The sequence below is a fragment of the Leptopilina heterotoma genome, unplaced genomic scaffold, assembly GCF_015476425.1.
Source record: "Leptopilina heterotoma isolate Lh14 unplaced genomic scaffold, ASM1547642v1 Lhet_82, whole genome shotgun sequence".
In the NCBI taxonomy this organism is placed as follows: Eukaryota; Metazoa; Arthropoda; class Insecta; order Hymenoptera; family Figitidae; genus Leptopilina; species Leptopilina heterotoma.
In genome coordinates, this window is record NW_025111187.1 from 43744 (window position 1) to 68759 (window position 25016).

A 25016-nucleotide genomic window follows, 5' to 3' on the forward strand; every position below is an offset into this window, starting at 1 on the left:
CATATTTTGTTTTGGCTACTTGAAGTTGGAAAAATCTGCATATTTAACTATTACCGCGTAATTTTTACGCCTTTCGTTTGTAGCGAACTTCGCGAGACTTTAAAATTTTTGAATTTATAAGAAAGGATAGGGGTTCTGCTCACGCTCACGTTTAACCTGGAGTTCAATCCTATGAGCAGTCGGAAATTAGTTCTAAGACGAAACCAACACTGTAAAAAAAAGGTTCTAAATTAGAGATGATTTCGGTTTTAAAATAAAACAAAGTTACGATTTAGTACAAAAATTGGTACTTAATTAGTAACCTTTTTACAGTGAAGAGATGAGAAAAGAAAGAATTGAACAAACTTACCAAGTCGTGGATTGTTTAATCACAGCGCAAATATTTTCTTTGAAGAAGAATTCCTATTAATGTATGGAACAAAAAACACAAACAAAATTAATTGTAAACTAAACATTTAATTAATATGAATAAAACGCATTAGAACAATAAAAATAGGATTTATAATTCGTTTGACGACCGTTGGACTTTAGATTTATAATCAGCGACCCCAAAAACCTCCGAATAATAAGTTTCAAGCGAATCTAATAAGTTTTTAGAAAGATTGTCCGCCATATTGGATCCGCCATTTTGAATTTTAAAAATTGAACTTCATATTCATCATCAGCGACCTCTAATACTCCCGTGTAAAGATTTCAAGCTAATCTAAACATTTTTAACAATTTCGTACTTTCGAGTGAAATTTTGCAAAAAAATTTGAACTTCAAACTCCATTTTTGAGCCGCCATTTTAATTTTTAATTTTCTCTACAGTCCTATCTTGTAGCTTATGTATTTTTGTCACGTTATTTGTAACATTTGGAATTATTTTTCTGCTATTTCGTAGTAGAAAAAATTGAAAATTAAACAAAAATTTGAAAAATATCAGACTTTTTTAAAAAAAATACATTAATAACTTTTTGATTTTTTTTATAACGCCATTCGATAGAACGCATATGAAAACATAAGAAATGATGATTAATGAATTTTTCTATTGATTTTTAACTACCGAAATAAGTCGTCAAACTTCATGCCAACATTTTGCATATTTGAGCGTTAAAGGGTTTAAGTACATAGGAAAGGTTTTTGACATAAAGTGGAATAATAAAGAAACATTTTTAAAAACTGTTGACGGAACTAATTTTATTAACTAAAAATAACATAACATCTCAGTCTCAAATATAGAGTTAATAAATTAAATAAAAATAAATAGTGTCATACGTAGAGAAAGAGATTTACACTAATTAATCACATATGGTCGCTTAACAATTATAAATATTTAATGAGCATTCTTTAAGTGAAAGGCATAATTTATAAACGTATAAATTAACATCATTATAAAAATTCATGACAACACTAGCATAGTCCGGGAAAATTCAATTTAAAAATGTTTGTATAATTATTTTTTTTCAACACGGTATACGTATAAGATAATGAATAAGTACTATAAAAATTATTTTTGACTAAAGTTATCAAAGTTTTAATGACGGAATGAAAACTAGAGAATTTGAAATTTAATTTACATTATGGGGGTAATAAATTATGTTTAACGAGATCGTCGAAATAAAAATGGATTATTTCGATTCGCCCGGAATGCAACGTCAAAATTATTATTGTTATTATTGTTGCCATTATCAAATGATATACTATTTGAATATATATCAATATCATTATTAACAGTGTCTTTTTCTACTTCTTCTCCTTCTGTTATATGTGGTTTTTTACATATATTACCACCGCAACGAGTTTTACAACATTTCTTTTTCTCTGGACAATCACTGTCATCAATGCAGGTCGATGAGCAGATCCAACGTTCGTTTGATGTTTGTGGACAAACCCCTGCTTTTATTGTTCCTGAAAATAAAACATTTTTTTCTGTTTAATTATTATATTATTATTATGTGTAAAAAATAAAAGTCTTTAACTTTTGTATACACTTTCCATAATCAGCTTATTAATCTAATTATTTTGAAATTCGTAAAGAATTTGTTTCTTCACACCTAATACTATTTAGAATTAAATAAGACTCGCAATTAGATCATTTCAACTTAATTCGCAATTGCGCTTTTTTTTAATTGGCATTTAGTTTAATTATCCCCGACAATAGAAAACGCAATTTCGAGTTAAAATTGGCTAATGAAAAGGAGAATACATCTTCAATTTAATATAATAAGTAACCGAAGAATTCATAATTTCTGCGAGAATAATGAAATTACAGGCTTTGCACTGTAAAAATTATAATCAAATAAAATTTTCAAAAAAATTTCGAAAAAATCAATTATTTAACAGAATTTTTATACAATTCTTCACAATAATTCAATTACTTTCACTAATAATAACATTTTTCATGGAAATTCAATTTTTTAAAAATTTTTGATAAAATTCTTTGCAAAATTCAATTATTTTTATAAATAATAAAACTCATCGAAGAATTTCAATTATTTTTAATGATATTTTAAATTAATTAATCGAAAAATTCAATTATTTTCAAAAATAACAAAATTTTTCACTGAAATTCAATTCTTTTAAAACATTTTAATAACATTATTCGCAATAATTCAATTATTTTCATCAATTATAAAATTCTTCTCAGAAATTCAATTCTTTTTATACATTTTCATAAAATTTTTCAATTATTTTTAAAAATAATAAAATTCATCGCAGGATTACAATATCATTTTCAATACAATTTTACAGGAATTGATCAAGAAATGTATTCATTCTTAAAAATTTAATTTCGATTCCTCGAAAAAATCAATTATTTAAAAATTCTTTGGAAGAATTCAATTATTTTTTCAATTCAATTCAAATACAAAATATTAGAATTTTTCACAGGAATTCAATTATTTTTAAAAATAATAAATTTTGTTTTGGAAATTCAATTATTTTAAAAAATTCTAATAAATTTCTTTCCAAGAATTCAATTGTATCGATGAATAACAAAATTATTCCCGAAAATTCAATTATTTTGAGGTATTTTAATAAAATTCTTTGCAAAATTCAATTATTTTCAAAAATTTATCAATAAAATTCTTGACAAAATGTTTAATTATTTTCAAAAACTTTCCTCAATTCAATTATTTTTAATATCTATTAATTATTTAATAAAAATTCCTTAAAGAATTCAATTATTTAAAAAATTTTTTGTAAAAATCTTCGTAAGAATTCAATTCTTTTCATAAATAATAAAAATTTCTCAGGAATTCAATTATTTAAAGTAGAATTTGCATAAAATTAGTCGAAATAAATCAATTATTTAAAAAATTTTATAAAATTCTTTGCAGGAATTAAATTATTTTTATAAATATTTAAATCCTTTCATGAATAATAGAATTCGTTGCAGGAATTCAATTTATTGGCAGGATAAGAAAGAAGTAAATATTTTTGATAAAAATTAGGAAAAAGTCAGAAAATAAAATATACAATGGAATTTTTGTCAGTTTTGAAAAGTGTCTAAAACGAGTTTTTTCGGTCGTCAAGTATAATTTTTCGATAGCTTCTTTTTTACTACTTTTTTCAATTTGAAAGCTACTTTTTGCTACTTTTTTAAAATTAATTATCGAGTGCGAAGTCTAAAATTACGATAATCAAAAATGAAAAAATAAAATATGTTTTAACAAAAAACTACTTTTAAATTAAATATATACCTATTGTTGCCGGATTTCTCGTTGTCACCGGTCTGGAACAAACGGATCCACCACAACTTGTAGGACAACATTTTTCAATTCCTAAACATTGATTGTCCCAATAACAACTTCTTGAGCACACATCCACTGCCAATGGTGGTGCACAGGATCCAAGTTTCGGTCGAGGATTATAGCTCCCATACATTTGTGCATAACTCACGGTTATAATTACCGTCAATATTAAAAATAATACCAATGACGTCATTGATGTTTCTCGGATAAATTTTTTATGATCAAATGTGCAACCTGAAATTCTTTGAAAGAAGATCTCACGTCAAGAATTAAGATATACTTATTCAAAATGGTTAAGCCATTGGATGTGAATTTAGTGCTTCATGAATATGTAATTCATTTTACTGTGAATATTTCGAAAGAGGAAAAAGAATCTTTTCTTAAAAAGTTGATGATTGGAAATTCCCAATTTAATTTTTATTTATATCCCTTTAATCTAATATTAGATTATTTAATAATTAGAATTAATTCTGAGTATCAATAAATTAGAATTAATTTTTGCAAAGCTACAATTTCAAAATAATTATAGAAATTTTTAACTATAAAAATTAAAAATACAATGTCCAATAATATAGGTATATTACAAATACATTATACAATTGAGGAATTTAATTTTTTTAATTTCAATTTTTTACGACTCTAAAGAATTATAAATTTTTTTAAAAGTATTACTTAATATAAATTAGATACAATATGTTATTAAATTTAAAAATTTATGTTTTCAATATTATAGTTTTTATTTAAAATATTTAAATATATTTTTAATTTTTAATATTAAGTATCATCCTTATTATATTAATTTATTGTATAATAATAATAACAACTCGACTTCTATTGTTATTATGATAAAAAATTAATTTATAATTATTGTAATTATCATATTATTTGGTCATTATAATAATATATAATAATATATTAAATATTAATATAATAATGAATAATTATTATTTATAAAATTAGACAATATTAATAACAATAGTAAATAAATTTATTTATGATTTATAAATTAATTAATAATTAATAAAATAAATCATATTAAAATTGGTTGTTTATTAAAAAAATAAATTTTAAATAAGAAAAAAAGAAGTTAAGAAAAAATGTCGACTATTTGAATTTTTTTGAACAATTTTTTAATTTTATGTTTAAATTAAAATATAAATGAAGAAAATTAAAAATAAAAAAATAAAAATACTCACATTCGAAAAAACTAAATACGTCATAGAACAACAAATAACAACACTACTGGACAAATGACAAATGCTTTTTGCATGAGGCCAGAAACATTCACTTCTATTTATGTGTCCCCCTCCCTCGTGCAAAAAAGTCCTCGTGTCGATCAATTTATAGAGTAACTAAATTAATTCATGATGGACATCCTTCAAGAATAAATTTATTGACAAACTATAAGAAATTGACGAAAAAAAAAGTTAAATTTCAACATTATAATTCAAATTTTTCGAAATTTTTTTTGTCTTTCAATTAAAAGAAGAAAAACAGTTTCTAAAGTGTTTATGAAAAAATTATTCAAATTAATGAGTGAGTATTAATTAATTTGTTTAATATTATAAATTGCGTTGGCGTCGGAAGGAAGTTGTTTCTGGAATGACGACTTCCTTCCTTTGCCTTGAAAGAAATTTTCGCGATAAAAGAAAAATATTTCGTTTATTTATTTTTTTCCACTTCATTTGTTTTGAATATTTTTTTTTTTTGTTTCTCGCGTAAATTTTCAAAACGAAAAATTGTAACTAATTTAAATCTAATTAAATAAGTTAATAGATAAATTAATATTTAATAAAATTGATCTTTAATAGCCTTTATTTTATAATTATATAAATTAATTAGTAGTAAAAAATTAGATAATTAATGTATATGAAATTAAAAAGACAAAATAATTTGTTTGAATTTTAAAAAATGCTAATAACTTATTTACTAGAGAAAGAGGATTTCATTAAGGAAAATAAAATTAGTCACAAATGTTAGGAATCTTTTAATGTTTATTCTTAAATTTCATTTACTAAACATTTATAATAACAATTGATTTTAGACATAAAAAAATTTTTCTTCGAATGTTTTTTTTAGTGCTTTTTCAATTTCGTAAATATCTTTTCTTTTTGAGGTGAAAAAATTACAAAACTTTATATTTTATATTGAAATTTTTGGTATATTTAAAAAAGACACCACAAGTTCAAAAAGTACAGCGTTTATTATGCAATTGATAAATATAAATAACATAATTATAATTTCTATATTTGTATAAAATAAATGTAAAATATTCTATAAAATGAAAATTTTAAATAAAAATAATATATTAAGCGGTAGTAAATGCACATCGGTACATCAATTCAAATAATTTCTAACACTAATTATTTATGTAATCAGATACAACGAAGATAGTTTTAAAAATTAATTTTAGACATTCAAATAAATCAATAGTATAATACATAACGCTATAGAAGAAATTAAATAAAATTACTTAATACGCAAGAAAAATATTAATTACAAAAATAACTACAGACGAAAAAATTATAAATTATAATGTATATTGTGTAAAATATTTCTAATACAAAATACATAAAAAAAAATACATGCGAAATAATACATAAAGTAAAAATTTAGGTCTAAAGCGAAAAATTAATGACGACTCTATATAATATTACGAAAACATATTAACATTTTTATTCATTTTAATAGATACAATAATTGTTACGTATGATTGAAGGCTACTCTGTGTTTGACGTAAAAACAGTTCGGAAATTCCGCGCGCGAAGAAATAAAGGAGATAAAATAATTTCTATTCACTTTTTTACAGTCTTAATTCCTTTTTTTATTAAACAAAAATTATTTTTTTTTATATTGTAAAATAATATCAAATAGTTTAAATACAAAAATTATCAAATAATTTTAATTAAAATATATTTATATAGAATTTATATAGAAATTAATAGAAGTAAATTAATTAAAAAAAAAATATACATTATCTATCGGCAAAATTGCCGAATTAGTTAGGAAAAAAAGAGTTTGATTTGGTGCTCGCTAGCTTTGTATATATTTCGAATTTTCGTTCGAAATTTAATTTTATATCAAAAAACGATCATTTATTATAATTGTTGAATTTTCATCGAAAACTAATTTTAATTAATACTGCGGCAAATATTAAAAAAAAATTGTGAAATAAGATAAAAATTTAATATAAACAAAAATAAGTAAATAAATGACGAATATACAAAGTAAATTTTTAGCAAAATCTTATAATCAATTTATTTTAATTGTAAAAAAATTATAAATTTTTTTAAAATTATAATAAGATTTTTTTAAAATAAATGATCGTATTTTAAATAAATAGACTAAATATGGCACAAAGTGTAAAAAACCATAAATGTAATACTATCGACAAAAAATTCTTAATTAATGTGTAATATGTAAATAAATATAAAAAAGATTTTTTCCATATAATTATGACTGAGAGGTGGGGGAGAGCGTATAAATATTGTTATTTAAAGGAAAGTTTCTAAAAGTTAATGCCATAGAGGTATAAGAATAGAGGAGGCCGAATCAGGTCGATAAAAAGAGTCATGCGCATGCGTCTCTAGAGAGAGAAAGAAGAGGGGACGATAAGTACACTTGCTGTCTCTTTCTATCGACTTGACGCTTCGACCGACATGCGTCCTACATTTCTATAATTATATGGCTAATGCATGCAAGATATATTTTACATTCTTTTGAATTAATATTCTAAATAGTACCCAAATGACGCAGAATAATGCAACTATATTTACAACATATTGCCATAAGATTGAATGTATTGCCACAATACTGTCCTTAATATTATTGCAATATTGCCACATTACTGGCTGTATATTGCCATATTGCTATTGTTGTATTGCCACTATTTTGCCATAATACTGTCTTTATATTGCCGGAGTATTGTCCCATAACTGTTTTTATACTGCGACGAACTTTCTGAAATTTTCATTTTTCTCTGACTTAAGAATGACGAATGCTACGCCTGCTAATTGCTTCTTCAGGGATGTCGTCATACATATTTTTTGTGAACTACAAATTAGATATAAAAATATAATAGAAAATCGACTGGAAATTTATTAAATACTTATTTGAAAAAAATTAATTAGTCTCGATGCTAAAAGTGATGCTAGTAACTAATATGGCCGACCGAAAATGCAAAACGTTATTGGGTCGGCCATTTTGAATTTTGAAAATCTGACATCAGATTCGAGGCGCATGATTATTCCCGAACTGTCATTTTACCGAATTCCATTTATCCAAACTGTTATTTTGACGAAATGTCACTTTTGCGAATCGTTATTTTTACGAATTTCCACTTTTGCGAAATATCATTTTTACGAATTGTCATTTTTAAGAATCGTTTATTGTTCCAAAATATCAGTCTTTCGAATTGTCATTTTTACAAAATGTCACTTTTGTGAATCGACATTTTTACGAATTGTCACTTTTGCGAAAAGTCATTTTTGCGAAATATCATTTTTACGAATTGTCATTTTTTACGAATAGTTATTGTTCCTAAATGTCATTTTTGCGCGAATTGCCATTTTTGCGAATTGTCATTTATGCAAACTGACATTTTTTCACTGTTGACAATTGTCACTGTTGCGAATTGTCATTTTTACGAAAATTGCTATAGTAAATCTATATATGCATACAAGTTTACTATAGCAATTTTGGCAAAAATGACAATTCGCAACAGTAACATTTCGTAAAAATGACTTTTCGTAAAAGATACAATTCGTAAAAATGGTGATTCACAAAAGTGACATTTCGTAAAAATGAGAATTCGAAAAAATGACATTTCGGAACAATAACAATTTGTAAAAATGGTATTTCGCAAAAGAGGCAATTCGTAAAAATGGCGATTCGCAAAAGTGACATTTCGTCAAAATAACAGTTCGGATAAATGCAATTCGGTCAAATGACATTTGGGAAATAATCATGCGTCTCAGCTGTCATACAGGATCCGCCATATTAAATGATTAAAATCGGACTTCAGATTCGTAATTATAGCGACCCAAAAAACTTCAAAATAAGTAATATTACCTAATTTAAGCCATTTTTCTGGTTTACAGACTAAAATTTGTGATATTTTTGATGAAATTTCTGACTTTTGACGCTGATTATTAACCTTAAAATTTGTTAACCTCGTTTTTGTATAATTTTCCTGTATTCTGCATTTATTAAGCTTTATTGTCGTCCAAGAACCATTCAATTTCGTTAATTTCTTCAAGAGATACTAGGTTTTGAACACATTTTTAGAAAAAGGCACACATTACTAATGCCATTCGACGCCTTCTTCACTGTGCTGAGATTAGGAACTAAAACGGTTCCTCAATAAGACGGGACTCGTCACTGTAGTACCATTTTTCGACACCCCGTTAAAAAGCTACACTGATTGGTGGAAGCTGATCAAAAATTAGAATTAGACAAAACGATCTAATCTCAATGGTTACAAAAATTTTCAACAGAGAGCGTCTCGCAGTACAAGAGATCCCAAAAGATGTGCCTAATTTCTTGCAAGCAGAAGAGAATTAGGCACATCTTTTCGATACAGAAATTCGACTCATCCTTATATTACTTCTTGATTGTCATAATACTGCTGCAATATTCTGTCCCATTTGGGTAATTATTAATAGTTAAAATATATTCGATTTCTGAAAATAGTGTCTGTATTAAAGTCGTTTAGCAGAATTAAAGATTTCTTTTTATTAGATGCACAAATACGAAGCGCATTCATATTAAAATTAACTTAATATCTGCCTAATACAATTGAACTTTATATTTTTATTATTTACATAACTGCTGTAGGAGATAACAATTCGAAATTGTAGTTCCATTTTGCTTATTTTCTCATTGGAGTAACTGAAATGAAAATTAATTTTTATTTCTATAATTTTTATTAATATGTAGGGCCGGTTTCACCAACACCGATTAAAAGTTAATCAATGATTAAATCCTTAACCGAATAATGAGCGGTTAAACTGACGTTAGTCATTGATTAAGTTTTAATTGGAGTTGGTAAAACTGTCCTTTAATGTTTAGAAAAGAAATTGTTTTAATGCTTACATCGTGGAGGAACAGGTGGTGCGATTTTTTTCTGTACCACTCCTACAACTTGAACACCTTCATTTCCCGGTTGAATGTTCATGTAATCATGAGCATCCGCATTTGATACTCCATCGACAACATCTATGGAAATCTCCTCTAATTTCCCTTCCATATTCTCTTGCAGATTTTTTGCACTTTCTTTGAGTTCAATATCGATAGTGGTCTTCAATTCTTTTTCCATATTTAGCGACTCTTCAATTTTTTGTGTTTGTAAATCAGTTTCTTTATTTTCAATTTTGTCAAAATCTTTGGTGATGAAATTGTTTTCGTTTATGGTTTCAATATTTTTTGTACATACTTCATGATCAATTGGAGTTATTGTGTGCTTTGTGTCGATTTTATTTTCCAAAGGCGTTTTTGGAGTCGATGGTGTAATGTTCATGTACTCGAAGGGAATACACATTCCTGGTGGTGGTGGAGGAGGAGGAAGTGGGACTGATATTGCGGATGGATTCAAATTTGCGTAACTGTGCGATTTTTTGGGTTCATCTAGATCGAGATAATCTGAGTCTTCAATTGGGGAACTTGACATTTTTAGATCCCTTAATGATCCGTCTGCTTTGAAAGCTGGAAAAATTTCAGTGTTTCAAATTTGCTTCTTCAGGAAGAGCAAGTATTTTTAGGGCTAATTCCACCAAGCTCAATTAAAAGTTAGTCGATGACTGAAGCCAATTTAACGATTCATGATTGGTTGATTGAGGATATCATTTAACTTTTAATTGGTATTGGTGAAATTGATCCTTAGTTTTATATACTTACAGTGAACTGGTAGACCAGATGGTGGAAAAGCGATGTAATGTTCGCTATTTTGAGGATTTCGAAATTCGACTTCATTGTTAATTGGAGCACGAGGCGATGGTGTATAACGTGCAGGAGAGTACCTTCCAGTAAATGGTTTTGGTGCAGGTGGAATTTCATAAGACATCATGCCTGATTTATCCTCCCTCGTATTTTGTATCTGTAATTAAAGTTTCTTTTTAATTTCACTCTTGAATTCACACTTGTATTTTCTCAATTAGAATCAAGAAGAATGTAAAGCCTATTAGTATAAATCAAAAGTTGGAAACTTTTAAAAATGAAATGATGTAATTTACCCTTCTGTCTTCAGTGTCAGAATGAGTGCCACTATCTCCAAGACTTGTTCCACTGCAGCCACTAACTGTACTCATTCGCCCAGAAGACGAGGAACCTGCAAATAGGATTTTAAAATTAATGATCATCTATCATACCTAGAATTTTATTATTTGAATAAAAGCGAAGAAAACTCACTTGAAACGCTATGAAGACTTAAACTGCTGACCGGTCTTCGTTCAGCTAGCGTTCCATTGATGTTTTCAATTTTACTGGTCGATGATGAATCATCATTAGCGTGAGAAGTGTCTTTCGAGGAATCTGTAAAATGAATCGCTGATCAATAAAAAGTGTATAAATCTAAATATAAAGGGTAACTTTATAATGGTAACCCTAGGCGTCAAAGCGACATTCTACCTATTCTGAAGATGCTTCTCAAGATGCGGTCATTATCTCCTTCAACTAACTCACCCTTAAAAAGTAAATTCGCTTATGTCAAAATGACCCCTAATGCAGATATTTGCCTTAATGCAGAGGGAGGAGATTCAAAGAGTGAGGGAAGAATAGAATCACGTCTATTAGATATAGAAATCAATGTGTCAACGGTTTACCGTCGTGGAATTCCTACCATAATTAAAATCCCTCCTCGGAAACGCACATCTACTTTTACAGTTTAGATTGAGGCGTGTAAGAAGTAACTGTTGTAATTTAAGAGTCTGGCTTAAGGGTGACAGCCAATGGCCTTCCTGCATCCTAATAGAGGAAGGCTACAACACTTTAAACGTTCCACACACCATAGTGGAAAATGGAGGAGGAAGTAGAAAGGAAGTGCATCTAGCCTCTTTAAGTGCAGCAGCAGCAGCATAGCTGCTGTGATTCTGGTGCCTTTGAAATAGGGTAATCAAAAAAAAATAAAAACCACAAACCTTTCTTTCCTTTCGAAAATAATTTCCGAATTCTATCAAAAGGTGTTGGTGCTTTCATATCATCCTTTATTTTCTTTTGAATTCTCTCGTACTCCTCTCTCATTGCAGTCAATTGTCGTTGTTTATCCTTGAAACTCTGTTGAACGTCATTTCGATTCTTCCAATTATCAACAAGTCTCTCGAGTTCCGATATCGTGAAGACATTATTTTTGAAATCATTTAAAATCTCCAATAATTCATCTTGTGGTCCCGAATTTTCTCTTGAATTCGAGCTAGATGGCGATTTATCGTAATGAAATTCTTCACGAATTCCCGCCGACGAACAATCTTGACGTGACGATTGTAAAGTTAAGCGGGACGATGACGGTGTACTGGACAACATTGGTGTCCTCGAACCTTGATTATGTAAAAATACCCAATTGTTTTTAAATTCAATCACACAACTGGTTTAAAATTTAATTACTAAAGTGAAATAAAATTTACCAGCTGGATGCATTTGTAAATATCCAGCAAATGTTTGATCCAATTCATTAAAATGATGTGTCGAGGTTGGAGTTGATGGTACTGTAATCGGAATTGGTGATGGTGCTATAGAATAATTTCCTTCAATTGGGGAATTAATTGTGGGATTTGGCGGTGGTAATTCAGGAGGTGTTGTGAAACTTGTCGATGATGTAGTAATTGGTCTTGCAGTAGGCGGAACTGAATAAGCCTCGCTAATTGGTCGCGGACGACAATAATCCTCTTTATCACCGTTTCGCAAAAAAGGCGATACACTTTCATTTCCTAGGAAAGTAAAATTTTATTGCTTTAGAAAACTACTTATTTGAAAAATTGTAATTTTGTTTCAATGAGATTTGATTTCAATGAGATTTTCTATGCAAATATTGCTTTCGCCCCTCACCTGTTTCTTCGACTGGTGTTTCGCTCATGATTTTCAGATAACTATAAATGTTGGTGAACTCATTCATTTGCTGAAAAGAAATTGAAAATAAGCATTCAAGTATGAAATTCGATATTAATTAATTACAAAAATGTCTAATAATTGCAAAACAAGGAGTTTCTGTCTGGGAGAATATTTTTTTATTTTCGTTATTGATGATGTAATTTGAAAACAAGAATTAAGTTTAGATTTTTTTTAATGATAGAATGTAAAAGGATTCTTTTGAGGAAATATTTGTTGAAAAATCACCGAAGTGTATTGACAGAATCACTTGGTTGTTTAAAGCCACGTTTTTAAAGGCGATGCTTAGTGTACCATGTAGCTGCGAAGTTGATGAGCCAATCGAGTGTGACCCGCTTGTTCAGCTAAATCCGCTGGACTTAATTCCGAAACATTTTTAATGTCCGATGCCTGTTCTCCACCAGGACTCTCCAAAAGTTGGAATGCCAATTTCTCGAGACCAAATCGTGCCGCAAAATGCAACAAGGTTGGATACTCATCCGGACCTGGTAATAAGAAAATTAATAAATATTCTCTCGAACACTTCGTTATTATTTTGTTTAAAAAAAAGAAATTACTTGTATAATTCTTGGCAGCTGGAATCGTTCCACTGGGAGTTGAGAGAAGATTAAATTGTGGCGGTAAATTCCTCCGAAAGGCATGGACCATCCAGTTATCCAATTGTTCCCGATCTCCCGGACTGAAACCTATTGTCTAAACAAAAGAAATTTGTAATCTTTTATTTTCTGGTGGATCTTAAATTATGTATTGCGAAAATGATGAAATAAAAAATACCTGACACATGAACTCTAAAGGATTATCGTGTGCTCTTAATATTTGATCCAATTCTCTCAATCGACTTTCGCACTTGATTTGACGAATTCCTAGAGGACTACCATTTTTCAAGATTTTTACTCCAACTAGCATCGATTTTTCTAAACACTTTTCTGGAATAGAAAATTGCAGTGAATAAGGATTTCGCCTCTTTACGTTTCCCACTTCAATCGCATCACCACAGCGATCGACAATTATTGTAACATTATCTTCCACTCTCAATGGATCGTTCAAAAGGGCGATCACTTTACTATGACCCTGAAAGATGAAATTTTTTAATTTAGAAATAAAAAAACTTCGAATCAATTAAAATATTTATATAGTTTTTTCCCCTAACCAGTTTCACTTTCTTCGGATGAATCGTAAAGGCAATTTTGTCATTCTTTAATGTTGTCGGTGGAGCAGTGCCTAGAATGGCAAAAACAGCACCAAAAAATTGACAAACAAAATCCTCATCTTGATCCTTGACGGGGAATTTTTTCCAATTTTGAAATGAAATTAAAGCCGACTTGTGACAAGATGTGAGATGATCCTCCTGTACACCAAGCATCATTGCCAAAACTTTATCCGGCATCAGATGCCTGGAAAGATTCATTGCCTGTTCGGGTCGCGTTAAAATACGTTTCAAAAGAAACGGACAAATGACGACAATTTGCAAACGTGAAGATTTCAACCTATCCTCTGTGCTTGCTGACAATGAATCCTCCACTGTCACATGCCGCACTCTAAAGGAAAGATATTTTAAATTAATAATTTTTCAACAACATTTTTTCGAACATTTGTTTATTTGTTCAAAAATTTATTTCACCTGAAAGGTGGTCGTCCTTGTTGCCTGCTAATTTGTTCAAAACTTCCCGTGAGATAATTGACCCATAATGTTGCCGCTTCACTCTCCCGACTAGAAATTATCACAACATCATCTTCAACTGTTGTTTCTTCCTTTGGTGTCGTTACCAACCCATGACGAGTTCCTGATAACAAAAAAGAGAAATTTATTTTCCAATTTTTAAAAATACTTATAAATAAAATTTATATAAATTATAAACTTATAATAAAACAAAATACGGTGATTATAAATAAAAAAAAACAACTGAATCACATAAATCTTCTTTCTCCTCATAGACAAAGACATGGTGAAAATTTCTAAAAATAAAGAAATTAATTACAAATTGGGAGACAAAAAAGGGACTCTCGTTGGCTTTTATCCAATGAATATAACAGCGTATGAGGAAGTGTACGATATGAGAATTAAAAGAAAAAAGAATAAAAATTGTAATTTAAGAAATAACGTATCGCTAATAGAGTTGATGATCGAGAAAAAGAGAGAGAGAGAGACCCCTTCTGCTTTTAAACGCCGTATGTCTGTATCAATTAAAAGCAGTTAAAGTGTCTCAGAAATAAAAGATTATATCTACAAACACTGACATTCCAAAGGCTAAACCATTGCAGTATAGTTTATTTTATTTTCACCACATTCCAGTATATAGCTAAAGGCTAAATTTAAATATTCACCATTATTTTTACATCCTCAAATTCATTACAATTTTGAAGCTCAACAGTTATTTCCTGTTTAATACAATCGAGGAATTCAAATAATCAACAAATTTGAATGGCAAAGTTTCTCTTTAATTAAAATTTATCTACTTTCTAACAATTTTTGTAATAATATAATAATATTAATAAAAAAACAAATATAATCACTGTCGATAGATAGACGCTATCAAGAAGCTCAATTTAGAGCTTTTCACTAAAGGACATCGAATCAGTAAGAATAGAATCATCAAATTCGAGTTCACTGACAATAATAATCCTTTCCGATGAATATCCACTACCAACAATCTCAAATATTTTTGATAGACTTTATGCTGGGACTTTTCACTAAAGGACATCAAAACAGTAAGAATTGAATTATCGAAGTCGAGGTCAATGGTAATTTTAAAAATAATCCAAATCGTTGGACTGTGGTTCAAAATTACAATTTAGTGTTCATAATCACAGGCAGCAATTTTCGATGAAATTTAAGGGGAGACCCCACCTTTATTTTGACCCCTTTAAAATAAAATTATTAAACGATGTAATATTTTTTTTCTTGCACCATTTTTAACCTGAAAACATATAAGATGGTCAAAAATATTTAATTTTAATTTTTGAAGAGGTTAGAATTTTTTTTCTTTTTACCTATTGCATATTATTGCAAATCCATGCGAGAAGTTGTTTAGAATGATAAAATATGTATGGAAAAAAATTTTCGTTGAAAAATATTAAAAACTGTAAGAGAAGATCAATTTTTAATATTCAAATCTTTAAATTTTGCCGAAATGTCGAAAGTCCTGAACCTTTAATTTTTTCCAATTTTGATGCTCTGAGTCGAAAAAACATATAGTTAAAATTGACAATTAGCTCATTTTCTAGGTAAAAACTATAAAAATCATGGCTTTTTTGCATTTATTACAGTATATATAAAGTATACCATAAAAACTTCGGACTATGATTTTTATGGTTTTTACCACAAAAATGAGCTAAATGTCAATTTGTAACTATGTTTTTTCGACTCAGAGCATCAAATTACGTAAGTATACACAGTTTGGAAAAAAATTAAAGATATAAGGCTTTCGAAATTTCGGCAAAAGTTAAAGATTTGAATATTAAAAATTGATCTTCTCTTACAGTTTTTAATATTTTTTAACGAAAATTTTTTTCCATGCATATTTTACCATTCTAAACAACTTCTCGCATGGATTTGGAATAATATGCAATAGGCCAAAAGAAAAAAATTCTAACCTCTTCAAAAATTAAAATTAAATATTTTTGACCATCTTATATGTTTTTAGGTTGAAAATGATGCAAGAAAAAAATATTACCTCGTTTAATAATTTTATTTAAAAGGGGTCAAAATGAAGGTGGGGTCTCCCCTTAACATTTCTTTTTTTAAAATCTTCAGAATTTTTTAAATTCCCTATTGAGCCGGAATTTTGAATTTCATTTTGCAATATTTTTTATTTAAAAATGTAAGTTAAAAAATGAACCTACAATGTCAATGTTTGTTGAATATTTTTGAAAAAAAATTATTAAATCAACTATTCAAGTATCTTAACAATAACATATATGGCCGAAGACAAAAAATTCATAATGAAAAATATTATTCCAATATTGTTGTTAACAATAGTTTTAAACAAATATACCTATAAATAATCCAAAAAAAGAAAAAATTGCTTATTTTTGCTGCAATTATTGAAATAATAGTTTAAACAAAAGTTAGGATAGAAAAATAAATGTTGGATTGGCTTTAAAGGTTTTTAAAAATTGCTAAATTTTTATTAATTTGTGTAAACAATTGAAAATTAAAAACAAAAGAACAGGTATATCTTTTTTTTTCAATTTTCCTCTGAATCCAATTTGTTAATTTCAGTCCAAGTTGAACTTAGGATTTAATATCTTCTCTATTTTTAAAAATTTTTCTATTCTCAAAGTTTGAAACAAAAAGGACATCTTTTAGAGAACTTAAAGTTAATATCTAATGGCAAAGAAGAAAAAAAATGTTTTTTTTTTGCGCACGACAAATTGAACACAATATTTATAAGTAGATAACTACAAGTGCCATCCGTTCGTAAAAGGTAATTAAAATAATTTTCCACGCAATGCTTAAATTGTGTCTAAAAGTATAATAATACGACAGTTGCATGGAATTTCTCCGCTGATGCACACATATATTCCACATGTACAATATTCTCGTTAATCTAAAATGACATGCTATCTTTGCTACATTGTCTCAGTTTGTTGACTACATCAAAATTACATAATTTAAAAATAAATCATTTTTTTTTTTAATATAAAAATTACTTTTTTTTTAAGCAATCATTTTTTTTAATGTCGCGAAATCTAATTTTTTTAAAAATAAAATAAAAATTGAACAAAAAGTGTTTTTTTGACAATATCTTGCCATATTTACGTAAACAAAGTGACAATATTTCTCCCATTAAAAAAAATACTCATTGAAATTTATTTTTAAATGCATCTCTCAACGTTACAATGACTTCTAATTTGCATTTAAACAGACTGACCGCACAAAAGCATTATTATTAGCGGCTTATTTTATTGCTCTTTTCTTACACGTAAAGTATATTTGAAAACAAAAAACTTATAATAATTTAAAAAGAATATAGATAAATTTTTAAAATATCGAATATTGAATGCAATAAGAGTATAAAAGTATTAAAAATAAACAATTTTAATCTTTTTTAAATTAATTCTTTTTATATTTTTATCAAATGAGAGACACTAATTAATACGTTTCTAAGGCCTTGTAAAAATATTTAATTCAATAATTCATTAAGTGATGGACGTAAAACTATATTTAATCAAAATAATTCATTGTCAATAAATAAAAAAAAAATAAATAAAATAAATAAAAATAAAATAAATAAATAAATAAATAAAAATAAAATTTCTATAAGTATTTTAAACTATTAAAAGTATAACACGTATGCTTCCTTTATACAAAAGTAGGTTAGTAATTTTTTGTTTATGAATAAAAAATTATTGATAATTTTTCTTTTTCATATTTGAATAATGAAATTTTCAATTAGCTGCACAATTAAATTAATTGAAAATATTAAGTAGTGTGTTGAGGAAGGTGTAATGCATTAGCATATAAAGGGCTAGGCAGGTCAAAGGCCACACCTATATAAGCCACCGACTTAACAATAAATATAATACAAATAAAAATTTTTTAGGGCTCGCACGTGACATCCTTATTATAAGGAAAGTTATTTTAAGACTATTCTTTTTTTTTCATTACTTTTCCATCGAAATTTATGGACTCTGACATTAAAAAATTTATGTAATTTAATTATAAGAAAACACGCTTTTCTTAAATTCAAAAATTATTATTTACATCTATTGATTTTCATTTATTAATTGCAAATAATGTACGTATAATTAACGATTAACAATAGTAATTAAAAATCAACAAAAATTGTTTTTTATAATAATATTAATACACTAATTAATACAAAGAAAACATTATTAGATAAGATTATTAGATAAGAAAAAAATATTAATACAAAGATAATACAATAATACACTGAAAAAAAAAATTATTATTTGATTCAAATTTGATTACATGTCTATTATCAAATAAACATTTACTTAAATAAAGTAATTTTTATTTAAATCAAATAAAAGTTATTTAAGCAAATAATATCATAGTATTTATAGCAAACACCATTTAATTGATTCAAATAAAAATTATTTTATTCAAATAAAAATTATTTGATTCAAGTAAATATTTATTTGTCAATAGACAATTAATTGTTTATCTGTATAAAATTAATTTTTTTTCAGTGTAAAAACTAATTTTGAAAAAAAATTTTGAAAAACATTTTAAGATCGTTTACTGATCAATAAATTATAAAAATATTTTTAAAAAAATCAGATTTATTATGCCACTATATATATTTATGCACGGTCATAGAGCATTGAACGTTTATACTTTTCCAATATTCATATTGTATACCGGAAATATCGAAATCACATGTCACTGATAAAAGCCAAATTAGATAAAGAGACATAGTATATATACACAATTTATGGCAAATTTTATTAAAGAATATATGATGAAAATATCACACATTTTTATTGGCTATTAAAATTTTTTACGATAAAATTATAAATAAAAATTGTAATTATATTTAAATTAAATATAAATATTCTTTCGACTAACCGTCCATCCCGTCTTTCCATTTTATTTTTTATTTTATTTAAAAATTTGAACCTTTTGCAAAAAATTAGCTTTATAAATTATTAAAAAAATGTTACACCGTAGCTAGAAAAATATTTTTATTATTAAGTATAATTTTTTTTAAATTATGCCGCCATTTTGAATAAGGTATTTTGAATTTTGAAAATCCAAACTCAGATTCTTATTTAGCTATCCAAAAAAAATCCCGAGCAAAAAGTTTCAAGTCAATTAGAGAAAATTTTAAGAATTATGCCGCCATATTGGATCCGCCATTTTGAATTTCCAAGATAGTAATATACATTGCTTCTTAGGGACTTTAAAAACCTCTTGAAAGCCATTTTTGTAGTTTTTAAATTTTTTATTATTTATTTTTTATTTAATTATTTATTATTATTAGTTATTTGTTTTTATTAGTTATTTATTATTATTAATTATTTATTATTATTAATTATTTATTTATATTTTTTATTATTTTGCAACCGCATTGAAACAATTTTTTAATAATTTATAAAAACCACTTTTTTCGATAAAACTTAATTTTAAAACAATTTTCACTTATAAATATTATTTATTAATATATTTATAAAGATTTAATCACTGAAATCAATCGTCTTTCAGCGCGTCACTCGAAGCTTCCGTTTTCGGTATTTCCGGTCACTTTGTATAAAATGCAGTTAACTTGCGAGACTTGCCTATAAAACACAATTCCTCTTTAAAGCAATCAATAAATATTAAGTTTTATTTTGAAAAAAAAAATGTTTTTTTTTAAATTTACAAAAAATATTTCTTTAAACTATCAAATTAAATAATAAAAATTCAAAAAAAAGGATATATGAAGAATTTATTTTTAGAAAAATATGAATTATAGTTATATACATTAAATAAATAAATCTCAAAAAATACACTGAAAGAAAAGTTATTTGATTTAAATAAAGTTTTGATTAAATAAATTTTGATTAAAGTAAATATTTATTTAATAACAGACAAGTGTTTTTTTTAAATCAAATAAATTTTTCTTTACAGTGTATATGATTAAACAAATAAAGAATTCGTTACACTGAAAATATGGGTGTGTGTGAGACAAATAATTTTAAGATAAATAATTTTTTTTTGTCATAAATTAAAAATATTAAATTTTTAAAATATTTCAAAATGCACAGAATTTTTCAGGACATAAATTTCTTTTTATATATGCTTACAAACACATACGTTGTGTTCCTTTTACGGTGTTTCATGGGTTAGTTTTACGGTACTTCCGCTCCTCTTTTTTTTTTTTTGTTCTTTTTATTATATTTCTGCGAAATTTTTTGTCTCAATTATTAAAATCAAAGTATCCATTTACCAGTGCGAATGTCAAGTAACTAACACATGGAAGTAATAATTTTTTAAATTACTAATTAAAAAAAATACTCCCTCCACATCCCTTTGTAAAAAATTATAATTTTTTATTTATTAACTTACGATTACAAATTCCCGATAAATCCAAAAATGTTGGTCTATTTCTTCTTCGAGTTCGTGGCGATTCACAATACATTTTTTTAAATAAAAAAAAAAAATTTTTTTTTTGACAAAAAGAGAATATTTAATTATATTCAAATTTGGCGATTCATTCAGACAGAAAATTTTATAAAAAAAAAAAAGAATTGAATTTTTGTTGAATACTTTCGCTTGAAAATAAACGATAATCTTAAAATTTAAAAAAAAAATAATTTTGTTTGTATATTAAAAATTTTTTTTAAATATTTTTAATTTTTCTTTGTAAAAGTTTTTTTTGTAATTTAATATTTTTTTGTGCTCGACAATTATTTATTGTAATTATTTAACATTATAGTAATTATTTAATAATAAATTTTTTTCTCAAAGATCAAGAAAAAAATTTTTCATCACTCGTGTCAAATGCTTGTTTCATAGCTAACCACTGACTGAAGGAATTGCTGACAAGAAACCCCCCACCCCCCTCCCTCACATCAGTTCACATATTATTCAAACCATTGTTTTATGTTGCGCCCTCAAATTAGGCGATGACCACAATTTTATTATAATGCGAAACCCGAATGGAATTGTAAAATAATATTCTCACTCCGCCCAATTCAATAAAGAGAAGAAAATCCATCATTCATTAGAATATTTATTTTATTATTTTTTTCTCTTATTTTTTTTTTTTTTTATTTAGTTTTTTTATTTTTATTTATTTTTTTATTTATATTTATTTTTTATTTATTTATTTATTTGCAAAAATTGTTTTTAACCTCTAATTATATTTTTAACATTAATAGGTATAAAATTAAACGAGGGAGAGAAATTGACCAGATTTTATATGCCCAGCAATAGACCGTAGACACTTTTGCAGACTTCGTTTCCGGACAAAAAAGAGCGAAGAGTATAAAAATAAGGTCCAAAAATAATTTAACCATCAAACTAATTTGAATTAGATGAAACTGTCTGTTTCTAATTTAATCTTCCTTAAATGACAATTAATTGGTTGAGCACCCAAAGGGGAAATTTTTTTTTCTCCTACAATTACAATCGTCTTGAACATTTAATATTGCCATATTGTTTAATAAATTTATTTAATAACAATTAATAGAATGTTAATATAATCTATTAATTTATTAATAAATAAATTTAATAAATTTAGAAAAATTAAATGAATTTTAGAAAATAAATAATAAAATATTAAAATAAAAAATAAATTCTAGTTTCAAACGTTCACTTGAACGACAAAATAATTCTTGTTTACTTCCTTTCTATTTTTTTATACAAAAATTATTTTGTTTTAAAATATTATTATTTAAAAATATTTTTTTATCTAATTTTAATGTTAATAACTAAAATAAATGAATATATTTAAAGAAACAAAACCTTCTCATTATTTATGAAAATGTTTATTTTCTTTATTTATTTAATATTTATTTATAAATCCTACAGTCACAAAGACCAAATAATAATAAAAAAAAAATAATAATAAAGTATGGAAAAATGAAATAATTATAATTTAAAAAATATAAATAATAATAAATAATATATTTAAATAATAAATAATAATAATAAATTAGTCGAAATCTTCCTTAATTAAAATAATAAATTAAATTTTAAATAACAAAAATTTGAAATTTTTTTCATTTGAAACATTAATTTTCTTAGCTAGACATTAAATGTTAAATTTTAATTACTTTCTTAGATTAAATAATATTTTTAAAAATATTTTAACACAAAAAAAATTGCGTTCATTGAACGCTATCAAAACTTTAGAAAAATTGATATTATGTTTATATTATTTTTTATTATATGTTATAATTATTATATGTAATATATATTATAATATGTATATAAAAAGAATAAATAAATACTAATATTATAATAATTATAATAACAATAATAATAATAATAATAATAATAATAATAATAATAATAATAATAATAATAATAATAATAATAATAATAATAATAATAATAATAATAATAATAATAATAATAATAATAAATAATAATAATAAAAAGAAAAAGACATTTTTAATGTTATAAATAACATTAAAAATGTAGAATAAATAGTTTAAGTTGAAATAAAAATTTAGTTAAAATGCAGTTAATTTAGAAATATGTACAATTTCCTAAAATGGTAAAAAAAAATATCAATTGTTAATATAATTATATTAATTTTCAATAATGTTACATTACCAAAATAACTGAGACTTCGTTTAATATAATTACTTTCTTCTTTAATCTTCATTTTTCCCAAGTTAAAAAAGAATTTATTTTTCGCTTAAAACTCTTATTACGAAAAAATGCGAAAATCACATTACAATTTTTTTTTTTATTCAAATAATTTTTCTCGTCACATTTTTACACATAATTTTTTTGCTATTTTCATTGTAATCACTCGCGAAGATGAACTCGCAAAAAAAACCGAAAATTTAATTAATTGAATGTAAATTATTACATATAGAAATAATTACACAATTTAAATGTAAAAAAAATATTAATGCATATTTGCATGAAGAAATTTTAATGAATATTTAATTTTCTTTTTTTTTAAGACACTACATATCACTTGAAGGTAAAAAAAAATGATTCCGTTTACGTGTAAATTAAATTCAAGGCTATTTTTTAATTTTTCGGAAAATAATAGTAATTTAATGTGACTGCGATAAGAACCGACGAGGAAAGTTGAGTTTCAATGTCGCGCTCAACTATTATACTAAAAACTATGCTGGACTGGAGAAAAACGCGCCCCGCATTGAAATATGCGTTTTATCACTGCGCACGCGCTCTCCATTCAGCGACTGCGTCTTATCGCTGGACCAAAATTTCAATGTCAAAAAAAAAAAATGAAATTTTTGTTTTTATTCAAAAAAGAATAATTTTTCTTTAAAAAATAATTAAATTTCTTTTTTAGCTAATTTTTTGGATTTTTATTTTCATATTTAATTTTTACATTTAATTTCATAATTTATGTTTGACTTTTGTATTTAAATTCCTATTTAATTTATACTTGATTTTTGTAATTAATTTCATATTTAATTTATATTTGATTTTTGTAATTAATTTTATATTTAATTTACATTTAATTAACATTTAATTTAAAAATTCGACTTTGCAGTTAGATTTGCAAAATTCAAAATGGCAGAAACAATATGGACCGCGTTATATTTTGCAAAACGAAAATTTCGCTATGAATATAAAGCAATCATATAAAAAAAAGCTGAAAATAAATTTAAAAATTTTTAAATTGCAAAGTAAAATTAATTTTAATTTTTTTTTTTTTTTTGCTTCTTTATGGCTTATGGCCAAACATTTCGTCGAAATGAATGAAAAAACAAACAAAATAAGAAAGTTTTTCTATTCTTTCTAACACTAACTGTTGTGATTAATTTATATCAGGATAGAATTTAAAAATGAATTTAAAAATGAATTTAAAAATGAATTTAAAAATGAATTTAAAAATGAATTTAAAAATATAAATAAAATAAATTTAGAAAATTTTCAAAATGACAAACTTAATTCTTGTTAAAAATTAAACATCTCATTTTTTAAGAGACCCCTAATTTAAAAAAAAAAAAAAAATCGACGCTTTCCCAGAAATAAATCGTCTTTAAATAATCTCCCTTTAGATGACACATGTTAAAGTCGTTAAATCCCTAAATCCACGAATTTGTCACGAATGAGAAAAATTGGCAAAAAAGAAACAAAAGAAACAAAAATTTTTCTAATGAATCACACCAGAGAATAAATTTAATTGTATAGAAATTTCTATAATTGTTAGTATTTTATCTTCTTCAAAATTCTTTATTTTTTTTTATTTTTTTTAAATTACATTTATTTTTATTATTTATTGCATGATATTAAATATATAATTAGTATTAATTATAAAATATATTTTATATTAATTATAAAATATTAAAAAATATTATTAAGGGCATTTGAAACATTGTGGCGTCACAGCTTTAAAACACATGCTTTGCACAAAGTGTGACGTCATAATTATTCAAATGCCCTTAAGCAATAATTTTTTAAATAATCGAAATAAAATTTTAAATTGAGAAAATTAAAAAATTTTTTTTAATTTTGTATTTATTATTATTATTGTTATTATTATTATACTTACTATTACTATTATTATTATTATTATTATT

The 25016-nt window shown here is 25.4% G+C and overlaps 2 protein-coding genes across 4 annotated transcripts in view; both read right to left on the bottom strand.

The window, feature by feature from the left end:
- Positions 1–1159: 1159 nt before the first annotated feature.
- On the bottom strand, positions 1160–5067 carry LOC122511422 (WAP four-disulfide core domain protein 2-like). 2 transcript variants are annotated; one of them, XM_043626629.1, is made up of 3 exons: positions 4931–5067; positions 3684–3976; positions 1160–1890 (listed from the first exon to the last, which is right to left on the bottom strand). In XM_043626629.1, the coding sequence occupies exons 2-3, from the start codon at positions 3925–3927 to the stop codon at positions 1583–1585; spliced, it is 552 nt and encodes a 183-aa protein (XP_043482564.1). In that variant the 5' UTR covers positions 3928–3976; positions 4931–5067; the 3' UTR covers positions 1160–1582. The 2 variants fall into 2 exon arrangements, with proteins under 2 accessions (XP_043482564.1, XP_043482565.1); XM_043626630.1 differs by having other exon boundaries at positions 3684–3968; positions 4931–5034.
- A 3662-nt stretch (positions 5068–8729) lies between these two features.
- LOC122511423 (phosphoinositide 3-kinase adapter protein 1) overlaps positions 8730–25016 on the bottom strand; it is a 53521-nt gene continuing 37234 nt past the window's right edge. Inside the window, exons 1-14 of one of the 2 annotated variants that reach the window (XM_043626633.1) lie at positions 20845–20984; positions 14452–14614; positions 13981–14368; positions 13605–13901; positions 13388–13523; positions 13125–13315; positions 12771–12840; positions 12350–12652; positions 11867–12262; positions 11139–11261; positions 10964–11058; positions 10629–10827; positions 9828–10436; positions 8730–9623 (exon numbers count right to left, since the gene is read on the bottom strand). In XM_043626633.1, the coding sequence (XP_043482568.1) occupies positions 9604–9623; positions 9828–10436; positions 10629–10827; positions 10964–11058; positions 11139–11261; positions 11867–12262; positions 12350–12652; positions 12771–12840; positions 13125–13315; positions 13388–13523; positions 13605–13901; positions 13981–14368; positions 14452–14614; positions 20845–20917 (3063 nt within the window). In that variant the 5' untranslated portion in view covers positions 20918–20984 and the 3' untranslated portion in view covers positions 8730–9603. Of the gene's footprint in view, positions 9624–9827; positions 10437–10628; positions 10828–10963; positions 11059–11138; positions 11262–11866; positions 12263–12349; positions 12653–12770; positions 12841–13124; positions 13316–13387; positions 13524–13604; positions 13902–13980; positions 14369–14451; positions 14615–20844; positions 20985–25016 lie in introns of those variants that run through there. The other variant, XM_043626632.1, reaches the window with a different exon arrangement.